The sequence below is a fragment of the Dipodomys merriami genome, unplaced genomic scaffold (assembly GCF_024711535.1).
Source record: "Dipodomys merriami isolate MVZ:Mamm:240054 unplaced genomic scaffold, mDipMer1.0.p SCAF_11, whole genome shotgun sequence".
NCBI classification, from domain to species: domain Eukaryota; kingdom Metazoa; phylum Chordata; class Mammalia; order Rodentia; family Heteromyidae; genus Dipodomys; species Dipodomys merriami.
Window position 1 is genome coordinate 46,530,504 of NW_027202382.1, and position 14,330 is coordinate 46,544,833.

Below are 14,330 nucleotides of genomic sequence, written 5' to 3' on the forward strand. Positions count from 1 at the left end.
CCTCCTGGGGAGCTGAGCTTCTTGTTCTTGTAATCACCCCCCTCCAAACCCCTGTCCTCCCCTCCCCTTCCTGCCCTAGCCTCTGGCCTGGCTGTAAGGCCAGGTCCTGGAGCTACTCCTTTCCCAACAGGGCTGGGCAGGGCTAGCCCTGGGCACCAGCTGGGAAGGGCTGGAAGGCTGAGGCCTGAGTCACAGCCAGGTCCATCCCAGACTCAGGGCCAGAGGCTGCTCAGCAGTGTGGGAGCCCCAGGAGGCGGAGCGGAGGAGGGAGGAAGGGAAGGAGGCAGGCAGGCACCACCCACCACCCCTCCTCCTGTCCACGTGGTCCATCCCTGCCCAGCCCCCCAGCCTGCCAGCACCGGGGAGAGCAGGCCTTTGTTCCCTGCCGGCTCCTGTCACCACATGACGTACCACATCACTGTCACTGCCTGGAACGAAGCAGGGCTCTGGGCACATGGGAGAGCTCTGCTCCCTCATCCATGCCGGCGCCCCTCCTCCCTCCACATTCCCAGGACAGCCAGGTCACCTGACACGCTGACATCCCAGGATGCTTTGCCCACAGTGCCAGGTGGCCCTGGACAAGGTACCTGACCCGCCTTCTAGCTCAGGCACTCAAATGACAGCAGGCCCATGCCAGCTCCATGGGCCAGACACCTGCTGCTGGCGGGGGAGGGGGGGCAGGCTGCACCTGGGGGGGGGGTCCTTTCTGCTCCTCACAGGTGCCAGCAGGCCCTGGCTGGGTGTGAACCGTTGTTTATAAACACAAGTGGCCTGTCGCTAGGAGCCGTGACTCAGCCCAGTAGTGACTCTTCTGAGAGGTTTGATCTACACAACATCCTGTCCAGGAAGTGGAGGCCTCGGGCTGCTGTGCTCCTCTTTCCTGTTGCCTGCTGACCTGAGATGGGGTCCTGCCTGGGCCTAGCTCTCCCGGTCATTTCTGGGAACGCAGCCCCATCATCAGCTCACCTAACACACCAGGCTGGTTCTGCTAGGGGCCGCACCTGCGCAGCAGACATAGCTAGGCCAGGGCCAGGGCCAAGCCTGGCTTCCCATCCCCTCTGGCTCTGGTACTATTTGTAGTGACTTCTTGTCACACTCCCCCACCCCCCTGGCTTCCACCAAGAGCTGAGGGAAGCATCCATGCCATCCTGCGACACTCAGGGATTAGAACTCCTCAACACTTCCCCCTGTAGCCCAAAGGCAACAGTTACCCACAGTTAAGTCACCCTGGAGGTAGAGCAACTCCTGAAGCCCCTGCCCCCGGTGCCCAGTCAGGCTCTGCCTCTAGCAGCTCTTAGATTAGGACAAACGATGTTCCTACAGTCATCTGGCAGGCAGATGAAGCCACAATCCCATCTCCACTGTAAAGCTGAGACCATCAAGGCACAGAGAGGGCCAACAACCTGCCTACAGTCACACAGCATGTCAATGCCAAGGCCAAGCATATGCCAAGGAGCAGGGAGGCCTGGCCAGCAGGGAGGCTGCTTGCTTCTACAAGTACGGTTGTGCCTGGCGGCACTGACAGACATGGGGCTGGGTGATAGCTTGTCCCTAGGAAGAGTGGTCTGTTCCGGGGACGAGGCTCAGGCTTGGGGTGAGGATCACGGCTGCCCTGACCTGGCATTAGGACTGTGGACATCATATCCTCACAGCGATGGGAGAGGCCTGGGGATGGAAGCATCGGCACGGCCCCAAACTCACCCACACCACTCACTCTGCAAAGCCAAAAGTTTGAGTCTCATCTGGCGCTGTGGCTGGCATTCCTGACATCCCTTTTTTCCAGAGCCAGGGAGGTGGCTTCCTCCTCCTGAAGCCCCTCGACGGGCAGGGGCTCCTGAGATGGGAGTGGCCCGGGGGTACCCTGAGGGACACAGCACAGGTGCACCTGCTCTGGCATGGGCCCTTGGGAGGAGGATGCTGTGCTTCTGTTCACAGCCGGGGCCGGCCGCTGGCCCAGGCTGATTCACTTGCTACAGCCCTCTTCTGCCTCCCCGATCCCCAGCCCACTCCAGCACATGGCAGCACTCTGGATCCCAGATGCTGGCCCTGCCCCACCTTCCGTGGGATTCCGAGCCAAGCAGGGACAGCCCCTCCCCCCGCACCCCAAGCCTGCTTCTCAAGGAGCTCCCCCAAGGTGCACCCAACTGGAAGGATTAGAGCTGCAGCAGAGCGCTCCCTCGGGGCTGGACAGGAAGGAACCCAGGCCCCAGCCAGTCACACACCGGCTGCGGGAAGCTGAGGAAGGCTGGGCAGGCAGCTCTTAAGTGTCGGTCCTGGCCCACAAGTGGGGCTACTACTCCCCGCTTCAGATCGGGGTGCACTAGATGGACACACTCAGAACAGAATCTGGTAGGTACCACATGTTCAAAACATGGCCACCCCAAGTAGCCTCGCTCCTTGGTGTCCGGGAAGGAACCAGGGCTGTTCCTGTTAATTTGAGAAAGGGTAACAACCTGTAGCCCACACCATCTGAAGAGCACAGGGCCCAGAGGCCCAGTCCTGTCACACAGCCTGCTGGAAGGAGTTTCCTGAGCACTTCCTAGGTGCCTGGCCCTACCAAGGGCTGATGGCAGAACAGGGAACAGACAGGTGAAACCACCTCTGACCTGGGGCACAGAAGGAAAACAATATATACTCCCTGCTTTGCTTTCTCTTAATTCTGCATGGCTGGTGACTGAACTCAGGACCTCACGCTTGCTAGGCAGGTGCTCTAACACTTGAGCCACATCCCCAGCTGTTGTGCTTTGTTTTTTTGGATAGGTGCTCGAGTTTTTGCCAGGAGCCAGGGCTGGATCATGGTCCTCAGAGCTATGCCTCCTGTAGCTCAAAACCCACGTTTGAAGACGAGAATGCTGTAGAACAAACAGGCTGGGTAAGCTTACGACCAAACGCAGACAGACGCGGAGGTGGAGAGCTAAAAGCCAGTGGGCTCGGAGCTCCCTGGTGGGCAGCAATCATGTGGGTTCTATTTGCTCATCTGTACCTGAGTGCCCAGAATGGTACCAGGCCACAAGTGAGCTTTTAGAACTGCTAACATTCCCTCCCCCTCCCCCCACCCCCACCCCATACAGCCAGACCGGGGGCGGGGAGGGGGGGCACCAGTGTCCCAACTCACGTCCCTTCCTTCCCTTTAAACTAGACAGGGTGTGGGGCTGGAAGGGGCCCCTGCAGCATGGATCCCAAATGCAATGACACGGAGAGCTCTCAATGAATACCTGCATGAACAGGTGGACTTGATGGTCCAGATGGCTCCTGTGGCTTGGGAAGAGCACCAGGAAGGCTGTCCGGAGGAGGCAGCAAGGCTGGAGAGAAGCTGGAGGGTTGTCATGGAGGAAGCACACGGTGGTCTCTACCCTCCCAGCTCCCATCAGAGTGCCTTTCTGAGGGCAAGGCCGGGCCCTGAGGCAGGAGGAAGACTGGGCTGGGAAGGCTAGAGCGGGGCAGCCAGAGCTTTCTGGGAAGCAGATGTCCTTTTTCCTAGAGGCAGAAACCTGGAGGTTCCCAGAAGCCAGCCTGCCCAGCTCAGCTCAGGTTCATCACGGGGATCTCCTGCTCTGACATTCCTAGCCAGGAATAACTGCTGCTGAATGGGTCTCTGCTCACAGGGCAAGTCCAGGCTGCCTTGGCGTGACATGTCTTGGGCAGAGAAGCCCCTCCTGGAAGTGTAGCCAAGGCCTGAGAGGCTGAGCCCACAGACAAGGCCCTGTGCCTGGCAGGCCCTGGTCGCCCAGGAAAATGAGGACAAATGGGCCCTTGTGGTACAGGAGGCTGCCTGCTGTGCCAGGAACACTGCGTGCCCAGGGCTGCCACCAGCCGGTGGCCTGGGCCTGGGAAGCAGGGTTACCCTTTCAGAAGGGGACCTCCTGAGATGCCCTGGCCTCTAGAGAGGGCTCAGGGCTCCAGCTGGCGGCCAGGAGGCGTTGGGGCCCGTGCCCGCTGCCCTCTTTCCCACAGTTCTTGTCCAGCAAGGAAGTTCCTCCAGGTGGGGATGTGAGGGGAGGGGCAGTGCCTTGGGTTTCCAGGGCCCTGGTGCTGAATGGCCCTGCTTTGTCCCAGCCTCCTGCCACCTGCTGTCTCTCTGCCAACCCCCGGACTTCTCTCCTTCCTTGGTTTCTTCCCTGAAGGCAGGATCCAGGGCTCTGCTCTGCCTCCACCTGTTCAGCCTGGATGCTGGGTGAGAGGACGGCAGGTGCCCACACCTGCCTGGGCCCTTGGGAGCTGCCCTGTGCCACTGTCTGATAATAAAGTGACCGTGTGCCAGGCACCGTGCCAGCACTTCCCGGCACCACAGTGCCAAGTCAGGCAGGATTATCAACCCACTCACAGATGAGAAAACTCACGGGCTGAGAGGCCGGCTGCAAGCACCACGATCCTCACGTTCAATGCTCTGGCCACGTAGGCGGTGTGGACACACGTACACTCACTCCTCACTCATGTGCTCGCTCAGTCCAAGAACACACATCACTGGTACACGATCCCTACAGCACGCATTCACTCCAATGTGGGCAGGGGTACCCAGAGTCCCAACACACACACATCACACACACACACGGAGGGCAGGGGTACCCAGAGTCCCAACACACACACACACACCACACACACACACACGGAGGGCAGGGGTACCCAGAGTCCACACACACACACACACACACACACACACACACACACACACGGAGGCCAGGGGTACCCAGAGTCCCAACAACTCTCTCTCTCTCTCTCTCTCTCTCTCACACGGATGTGCAACCTGGCTCTTACAGGCCCTGAGGCCTCTTCCCAGAACATCTGCCAGACAAGGAGAGGGTGGGATCAGGTAGCACCCTCCCTCTGCGCCTGCCTCCAGTGGCTAGAACAGAGCTGCTAAGAAAGGAGAGGATACAGACTCCTGCAGGGACTTCCTGAGCCCAGAAGCTAGGAAAGAAACTCCTCTTGGAATCCCAAAGAATCTGAAGTATCTAAGGTCTGGGGCCTGGGCCCAGGGGGCACTGCCAGCTCAGCCCTCCCCACAGGACACTACCTGCCAGATCTCCCCCATTTGTGGCTGTTACCTTTGGGTTACTCAGGGCTTCAGGCCAGATGAACTGCCTTACCCTGAACTCCAGCTGAGCAGCTGGAAGGTCTGGGACCTGAACCTGACCTCAGAGAAGTGGGGACCCAAGCGAGACTCCCAAAATGGCCTAGGAAGTTTTCTCGACTCTGGGTGGCACGTGTCCCGGTCCCCCAGGGCAGTCACTGCTGGCGGGGCCGTGCGGCCATGGGCTTTTCGACATTCTCGGCACCTGGGAGGGCCAACTGGTGTCCTGCGTGGAGCTACTGAAGCTCAGAAGTAAGGAACCTACCATCAAGCCTGGTCAGCTCAACCAACTCCAGATTTTACCTCCCCCCAACCTGCCCCAGGGACTGCAGTTCCCTTGGGGCAGAGGACCGTAGGATGAGATAAATCTGGGCCAGATCTTGTCTGCAAGGGTGGAGCAGAGGGCTCCAACACTCCCCCCCCCCCCTTCCAGCTTCTCCAGCTTAACCTTAATGTTTACTGGAAAAAGGCATCATCTCCCCCACACCCAGGGGAAGATGTCTGGGGTCAATATGGAGCCCCTAGATGAGTGGAGGGGAAGAGGAGGGAATGTTCCTGGACTTAGGACTGGTCACGGGCTAAGGGTCTTTTCTCCATCCCTTTCTCTTCCATAGCTGGAACCCAGGGAAATCAAGTCTGGACTCAACCCAGAAAGCAGGAAGAAGGGCAGTGGACCCAGCTCCCTCTCAATCTTCCCTGAAGGAGGGAACAGGAGGCCGTGTGTCGGGGTCTGGGTGGTTCAGGGGTGGGGGCTATGCTCTCATTCTGCTTCCTCCCCGTCGATGTCTTCCTACGACTGCTGGGCTGGCAACACTCAGCAAAAACATGGGCAGCTCCAGGTAGCTTGCAGCAGTCTGGGCACTGTCTGTGCCCCTCTGCCAGCTGGCCCCGGCCTCTGCTTGAGCCTCACCAAGGTCCCCAACATGAACACGTGGGACAGGCACCTGGACATACAGTGCAACAGGCCCCTCCCAACTCCAGAAGTGGGTGGGCCCCTCTGGAACAAGTACAGATAACAGGAAGGACTATGGTTCAAGGTCACCCAAGGTCATGAGTGAGTGAGTGATCAAGGTCAGATTCCTGGAGTCCTGCCTCCCTGGGGCACCAAGAAACATTTCCTACGCCCCTCCCTGCCTTGCCTGGAGAGACTGTTTCCACCCTGGCTGCCCCTGCCTGTCCGGTCACCTCCTCTGCTTCCTGGTCCTTTCCTGTGGTCATGGACCACATGGACCACTCCCCCACCCCAGCCCCCTGCCGCTGCCACCACCGCCGCAATGTCGTCAGCTCTCAGCAGTGCACAGGGCCAGCAGCCACACACTGAGGTAGCACCAGGGGCCTACAGGGGCCAGATCCTTCATCCTCAGGACATCCTGGATGGGCAGGATGGGAGGGAGCAGTAGGAGGGGGAACACAGCAGGGATCAGAGGGGTTCAGTGCTTATTCTAGGACACCCAATACTAAGCCCTGAGCTGGAATTGCAGCCCAGGTGCTCTGCTTTGCAGCTGGTGCACCTGTGACCAGGGGCCCCACAAGAGCAAGACCCGCAAGCCAGGAAGACCCCAAATGATAGAGGGGGGAACATGGATGGCCTGGGGGAAGGGGGTGGCTTCACCTCCCCAGCCAGACCCTAGCATGGATGGTGAACACAAGAGTAGAGGTATGGATGGGCCACAAATGGGGAAACTGAGTTGAGAAGAGCCTTCCAGGGTCACCTGGCTAGTAGGTCTCAAAAGCGGCCTACACATTCAGCGTACCCACAGTACACCTTGCCTCAGGGCTGGGAGCCTGTGGCTGCCGGGTGTTCGTGATGGTGGTAGCAAAGCACCAGGCTTGCCTCTCCCTGCCTGCCTGGCTGGCTGGCACCAAGCCACATCTCTAAGCCTAACCCTTGAGTTCTCTGACAGTCGGTGACTGTCAACCGTCCCTCCTGTATCCAGGAAATGGTGTTGGTTGTCAGGGGACTGGCCTTATGACAGGTGGCTGGCAGAGTGGGGTGCTGGGGAGCAGGGCGTGGACTGGGGTTTCCCTCAGGAAGGATCCAGGGGGTGCTGGGCCTTCCTTAGGAAGCCCTGGAGCAAACTCAGAACTAAGGGCCACCCGCAGGCCATGGGAAAGCCCAGAGCCCCAAGCCTTCCGGCAGGCAGGCAAGTATTTTGGGGACCTGCAGTTGCCAAGCAACTGCTCGAGGTTGCCATGGGAACTCTTCTTCCTTCGCAGGCTTGTCATTTTAGAGGGAATGCCACACTTCCCATACCCTTTCCTCTCTACACTTTCGGTCTGGCTTAGCTGTGCTGGGGCCTGCCCTGGGAGGGACACTGACTGTCCATAAGCTTACCTTCCCCCCCACCCCATCCCACCCCCTGCCTCAGGTCCAGCCAGCCTTGGTGCTAAGAGAAAGCTCCATTTATTTATTTATTTATTTATTTCAGGCTGGTCTCAAACTCTCAATTCTGCCTAAACTCCCCAGGTGTAGGGGTTTACTGGTGTTCACTACAATACCCGGCTAAAGAAGACTGTGAGACTCAAGCCCAAAAGCCTGGGAGCTCAGATTCCGAGGCCTTCATTAAAGCAGGAAGAGGAAGAAAGAGCTCCTTAGGTTTGTCTCTCTCCCACTGCTAACCACCTTGGGGATAGGGGTGCTTCTAGCCCTGCTCTGCTCCAGCTGCCCAGCCCTATTTGGAAACCCACTATAACTGGAAGGAATTTAGTGCCAGCCCTAGAGCCTGGCCCCTCCTGGACTTGTCTGCAAATGAGGAGTGGCTGAGACTTGCCACTGCCTAGTGCCGAGGTTTCCCACCCCGAGGCCAGGTGCCGGAGTCCCTGCCTCACAGAGGTGCTACGGAGCGTGGCCAGGCACGTGGATGGATGGGTGAGGTGCATGTGTGGTCTGGAGGACCTGCAGAACATGGCGCCTCCCTGGTGTGGGGCCCCAGAGCGGCAGCTAAACAGGGGTCCGAGGCTCCTCCATCAGACAGCTGCCTGCCCTGTACCTCTGCCCCTGCTTTCCTCTTGTGCCTCGTCTCTCAAGGAAGGTGCAGTGAGTCACAAAGGCCAGGTGTACAGAGCCCTCCACAAACCCGACTCAATCAGTGAGCTACTATCAACGACCAGGCACCGGGGCGGAGTGGCGCACAGGCTCAGTGAGACTCAAGAGGGTGGAGGCGGTGGCAGCAAGAAAAGGCCTGAGCTCTATCAGGTGAGCCACCCCCTCTGGGACAGACTCTGTGGAAAGGACTCTTTCATTCATGCCCTCACGGGCAGTTCACCTGTCTGTGCTTCTGACAGCTGCCTTTCGTAGGCCCCCAGACCTGCGTCCTGCTGGCTGCAGTAACAGGAGAGCTGTCTGGAAACCTCGGGTATAATCTAGCTGCGAGGCTCCTGGAAAGGAACTGAAGGCGATGCAAACTTCTGACCCGGGGTTGGGGGCGGGGAGCTGCCTCTGCTGGCCTTCCCAACCACCACCCTGAGGCCCTGGCTCAGTGTAGTGTCCCCCTGGAACTGAATGTGCCCCTGATCTGTTTACAGTCACCCGGCATCATTGCCATCACAACCAGGTAAGACCTTTGTCTGAGGTGGCTCAGTGCTGGTGCAGGGTATCTGCACCAGGGAGTCACAGCGCCACCTGCTGGTGCTGCTGCCAGAGCCATCAAGCCCAGGGATCCCTAGCTGGATCTAAGTTTCGTTTTATATTCCTCCACCCTTGGCTACTCCACCAGCCCTGCTGGCACCTAGTGTCTGTGCAGCAGATCAGTCCCAGTACCACCGTTACAGGTTAACTTGTGTCCCTCCCCAAAAAGCTCCCTGCCACCTGCAATGGTGACTGCACATGGAAATACAGTCTTTTCAGATATAATCAACAGGAGGTCAACTGGGATTTAGGGTAACTGGTAAGCCTTATAGTCAGGGGAAAAAAATAGGATGCAGACACACACAGGCAGCCATGTAAAGACAGAAGAAAAGCCTGGAAACACTATGTTTATGAGAACGTACAACTACCCACTCCTAGGCATCACCACAGCTGTAGGGAGCAGAGGGTCAGAGGGTTATTGAGGGGGGAAGAGAGGGAGGGAGAAAGAGAGAGAGAGAGAGAGAGAGAGAGAGAGAGAGAGAGAGAGAGAGAGAGAGAGAGAGAGAGAGAGAGAGATCACTGCCTTGCTGACACTCTCAGACCTTGTTGTGTGGTCACCCAGAATATAGCACATTGTTACAGCAGCTGGAGGATACAAGGACAACAGACACCAGGCCCAGTTGTACCTCAGGCCACCAACATGTACCCCCTCCTCAAATCAATCTGCCCAGAGCACCCCTCTTCCCAGATCTGCAGCCACACATTCCCCAGCTGGCCACTACCCACCCCTTCCCGACAACCTTCCTCAACTCTCCTTACTGTCTCCCTCTGGCATGGCCTTGGCCTAGGAAAGGGCCTCCAACTGAATCAATGTATTCTCTCCTTTGCTACTTTGTCATATTCAAACATTCTTAAAGAAGCAAGGGATGCCAATGAAGGGTGGCTCACGCCTATAATCATACTCAGGAGGCTATGAGGACTGTGGTTCAAAGCCAGTCAAGGCAGACAAACCCTTGAGATTTTTTTAAATTTCCAATTAACCAGCAAAAAGCCAGAAGTGGACCTGTGGCTCAAGTGGTAGAATGCCAGCCTTGAGTGTAAAAGCTGATAGGGCATCTAAGGCTCTGAGTTCAAGCCCCAGTACCAGCACAGTCAAGGGAGAGCAGTGTTGGGGTGAAGGGAGCAGGGATTGTGAGAGGTCCAGGGGCTGCCCAAGGAAGGAGCTTCCAGGTGGTCATGCCACTTTGTATTTTTATTTATTTTTGGTCGGTCGTGGGGCTTGAACTCTGGGCCTGGGCGTTATCCCTCAGCTCTTTAGCTCAAGGCAAGCACTCTACCACCTGAGCTACAGCGCCACTTCTGGTTTTCTGAGTGGTTTATTGGAGATGAGAGTCTCACAGACTTTCCTGCCTGGGCTGGCTTTGAACCTCAATCCTCAGATCTCAGACTCCTGAGTAGCTAGGATTACAGGCGTGAGCCACCGATGCCTGGCATTGTATTTTGATTTTTATACCCTCAGCCCTTGAGATATCTTGACCAGTTCAGTGACCTGGACTGGTTATTGTACCTCTTAGATCCTGCCTAGTCTCCCAAATGCACTGATGGGGGCCATTCTAGTGTCTGCTTCAACACGTGATGTGTGTGTCTGAGAGGTAACACCTTAACACCTGGGTTGAGGTCACCTGTGGTTCATGAAAAAACTTAAGAGGGGATGGGATATGGCGTAGAGTACAACTCAAATAGGTCTGGCTGTGGTGTTGTGCTAGGGACAGTCATTTCCTCTCCTGATCTCACTTCCTTGTCCGTACCACTAGTGGCTTGAAAAGTAAGCAAAGCAAAGTCAGGTGTTGTCATGCACCAGCACCCCCAAGTCTCTATCTCAGCCCACGTGGCACATGGTTCCCACAATGGCTCCCAGTGACCCTCCCTTCTGGTCCACAAGTCTGAGTAATCCACTCCTCATCGCCTAAGGTGAACTGGATTCTAACCAATAAAACACACCGAAAGGGACATGAGCTCACTACAAAGGTACACAGAAAACTGACCTACTGTCTTACTGTTTTTTTTTTCCTCTTGTGCTTTCCCCCACTCCTTCGGGATCCCCCTCTGGGAGAGGGAGGTTCTTGTGCCGAGAGGCCCACCTGACCAAGGACCCAAAAGCCCACAGCCCACAGCCAACAGCCAGAGTGAACCTGCGGCCCAAACTGGAGCTTCCCAATAATAACCCAGAATGCACTTCAAGGCAGATCTTCCCAGTTGAGTCTCAGTGGAGGCCACAGTTCCAGACTCCTGAGAGACCTGGGGGCAGAGCCTTGTTCTAGCAGGCCTCCAAATGTGCCCCAAACCACAAAAACAGTGACATCATCAAAGTCTGTGGCTGTCAACTGAGGTAGGGGGGAAGGCATCACACAGCAGTGGAGAACTAGAGCCCCTGTGAATCTCCATCTGCAGACTGGGAACCCCTGGGGGGCAAGGGTGCATCACTTCCAGAGTCACATCCAGGAGCAAGGACAAAAAAGAGAGGAGAAGCGGGGAGGGGACTCCCCTCCTCTGAACAGCACATTCCATTCCGTAAGGGAAACGTTCACGATGGGAAGTATGGTTGGGTGGGAGAAAGGACATAACAGAGAACGACCTGGGGGTCTCGTGGCCCCTGACTCCACTTGTTCTAGCGGTCACGGGGGCACTGCTTCCCCCAGTGGCCATCGCCAGCACTGCAGCCCTAGGCAAGAAACCCAGAAAACAAAACACACACCTTTGTTTGGATGTTGTCATGGCAGCTACTCTCCCGGACCCCAGGGGTTCACGGGGCTGGACCGACAGGTCCACAGGTAACCAGGAAGCCCTCGCCAGCTTCACTCGCTCTCCTCTTCCGGCTCTGAGGCATCCAGTTCACTTAAAAGGCCATTCCAGCCAGGGCCTCACCTCCCACCCCCCAAAGGAGGACCCTTTCCTTCCAGAAAGGACGGTCTCATCCCTGAGCCCCGGAGGAGAGTTCCCGTGCTCCGAACCCCCTGCGTGACCCCGACAGACCCGTCCCCGCCCCCCGACTGCTCTGCCTTACGCAGTCCTGCAGGGAGGAAGGCGTCTTCTAAGGCCTTGGCGCACAGAGGGTCACGGGCAGGGAACCAAGGGCAAGCGCCTCTGGGGTCCTGGGGGGCCCGCAAGGCCGAGCACCCCACATTTGTAGAGGAGCAAACGGACGTCTTGGCTCCCGCGGGCCCTCGCACGTAGGGAAGGGTGCTTAGGCTCAGTGCCTAGGGCTGGGGACGCGGGGGCCCCGGCCCTGTCCCCTGCGGGCAGCACCGAGCCGCCCCCTCGGCCTGGCCGGGCGCGCCTCCCCCTTCCGGCCAAGCCCCCCCCCACAGGCCAGTTGCTAGGCGACTGGACGCCTCTCCCCCAGGACCCAGCGCCCCGGTCACCGCCCCCCCTTTCTCACCCTAGGAAGTCCGTGCGCGCGAGTGGGAGTGCGCGCGGCGCTCGGACGCGGCGCCCGCAGAGGGGGTCCCCCAGGCTCTCAGGGGCTGTCCTTCCCGAAGCAAATGCCGGGGGCTCAGGAGGAGGGGGGGGCGGCCCCGGCCTTCGCCCGAGCCTCAGTTTCCCAGTGGTGCCGGGACGGTTGGACGCGGAACTGCGTAAGCGCGCTCTGCGTGGACGCGGCGCCGGCTCGCCCCGCGCCGCGAGGCCGCGGGCCCCGTGCGGACTCACCTGGCAATCTACCATCATCCTCGGCCTCGGCAGCTCATCGCCAGCCCCCGGGCGGGGCCCGGGACTCCCAGAGGCCGCCCGCCTCGGCCCGCGGCGGCGCAGGGGGGCGCTCGGGTCATGGCGCGGCCTCGAGTCCCCGCCGGGCCCGGGGCTCCGCGGCTCCGGCCGCCGCCGCCGCCGCCGCCGCCAGCGCCGCTCCTCCCATTGTCTGCGCCGCGCCGCGCCGCGCCGTCGGCCGCTCGGGCCCCGCCGCTCGGTTCCGCCCGGGCTCCTGGGGCTCGGGCTGGGAGGGGGCGGGGACGGCGTGGCCACGCCCCGGCCGCGCCGCAGGTGCGTGGGCGGGCCTCGCCGCGCGCGCTCCCCCGAGGGAGGCCGGGCGCGTCCCCGAGCGCGCGCGCGCGCGGGGCGAGATCCCGCGCGGGGAGGCGAGGCTGGAATCCGCGGCTGGACGCGCGCACGGGGCCTGCGCGGGACCGCGGGCGGCGCGCGCACGTGACCCTCCCTCTCCTCCCCCCCTCTCTTCCCCCCCCCCCCCCCCCCGCTCCGCTCCCCCGGGACGTGGTAAGCATCTGGTCTAGGCACCCGTGCCACCTGCGGGACCCAGGCCAGGGCGTCCCCGCCCCCCGCTCTAACCCCCTCATCTAGCTTCACTTGCCACTCGGCTCTCAGTGACCGCACCAGCTGTGCCCAGGGGACTAGGGGGTCAGCCCCCCCTTTGCAGCCCGCGTCCGACTGGCAGAGGTGTGGCCCTGTGGCCTGCACACTGAAGATCACTCCTCTTCTCCACCAGTCTCCTCTTGCCTTCCCGCGCTCACAGCGCTGTCGTGTGCAATCATAGACCCACTGAGGCTCTGAGGAGTCACCCGTGAGCAGGCCTGTTACAGCTGTGGTGGGGCCGGGCTGTGCTTTGAACTCAGGTCCATGGACCCCGACACTGTGTTCTTCACAGAAGCCCAGGATGTGGTCTTTGGAGCTCCTAGGAGACCATTTTTATTTTTTATTGTCAGTCGTGGGGCCTGAACTCTGGGCCTCAGCTCTTCAGCTCAAGTCTAGCACTCTACCACTTGAGCCACAGCGCCACTTCCAGCTTTTTCTGTTTATGTGGTGCTGAGGAATCGAACCCAGGGCCTCATGCATGCAAAGCAAGCCACCTTCCCAGTCCTTTTTTTAAGTGTGAGACCAGGACTCCAACTTGGTATCTTCGACTTTTACTTATTGGCCTAGCACTCTTTTATCAACTGAGCCACATCCCCAAGCCCCGCTCCACCTACCCCACCTCCCACCCTGTGTACTGGGTGTTTTGGCAGCTCACCTCCTCCCAGACCAAGCCTGCTGCTACTAGTGACACGTCACCCTTGCTGCCTCGGAAGGGCAGGTATCCGAAAGTCTCCTAACATTCATCTGTACCCCATCACACAGGTGCGAACTCCTAAAGCGTTATTTACTCATCTGTTCCCATCCAACCATTCCCACAAGGATTCATGGGTACCTGGGTGCCAGAGAACACCAGCTGGCCAGGGCTAACGGGTGACCTCTTCGGCCTCACTCCTGGGGAGGGTGCAACATTGTATTGTAAATAAGGCCTTGTGAGCCGGGGGAAGTGTGGGAAAGCGCGCACTGCACAGATCAAGGCAGGTTTCCAAGAGGCTGTGATGTCAGGAACAGGGGCCAGGGAGTTGGCCTGGTGAGCTGACCAGGCCTGACTTACCAGCGCGGTGGGAAAGGGTGTGTTGGGCCAGGCGCTGTGGGCTGCGCTGTGATTTTGAAGGTAATGTGTGACTAGGGAAGCACTCTTCCTGAAGGGAAATTTAAGGCTCAGGGTGGGGGTGGCGATTTGCAAACATTTATAAATTCGTAATTTTAGGTTTCTATTTCTCTTTGTGGGTTGTGGGATTTGAACTCTGGGCCTGGGCACTGTCCCTTAGCTCTGAAGAGCTAAGGGACAACGCAAGCACCTTACCACTTGAGCCACAGTGCCACTTC

The 14,330-nt window shown here is 59.0% G+C and overlaps 1 protein-coding gene and 1 long non-coding RNA gene across 4 annotated transcripts in view; one reads left to right on the forward strand and one right to left on the reverse strand.

The window, feature by feature from the left end:
• The window catches only part of Ralgds (ral guanine nucleotide dissociation stimulator), a 45,543-nt gene extending 32,942 nt beyond the window's left edge, over window positions 1-12,601 (reverse strand). For 2 of the 3 annotated variants that reach the window (XM_070014935.1, XM_070014938.1), the window contains exon 1: window positions 3,216-3,564. In XM_070014935.1, coding sequence (XP_069871036.1) covers window positions 3,216-3,368 — 153 coding nt within the window. In that variant the 5' untranslated portion in view covers window positions 3,369-3,564. Of the gene's footprint in view, window positions 1-3,215; window positions 3,565-12,347 lie in introns of those variants that run through there. The other variant, XM_070014937.1, reaches the window with a different exon arrangement.
• LOC138822251 (uncharacterized) lies at window positions 7,547-8,574 on the forward strand. Its single transcript, XR_011370385.1, has 3 exons — window positions 7,547-7,667; window positions 8,100-8,267; window positions 8,357-8,574. It is a non-coding gene; the product is annotated as an uncharacterized lncRNA (long non-coding RNA).
• Window positions 12,602-14,330: the final 1,729 nt, after the last annotated feature.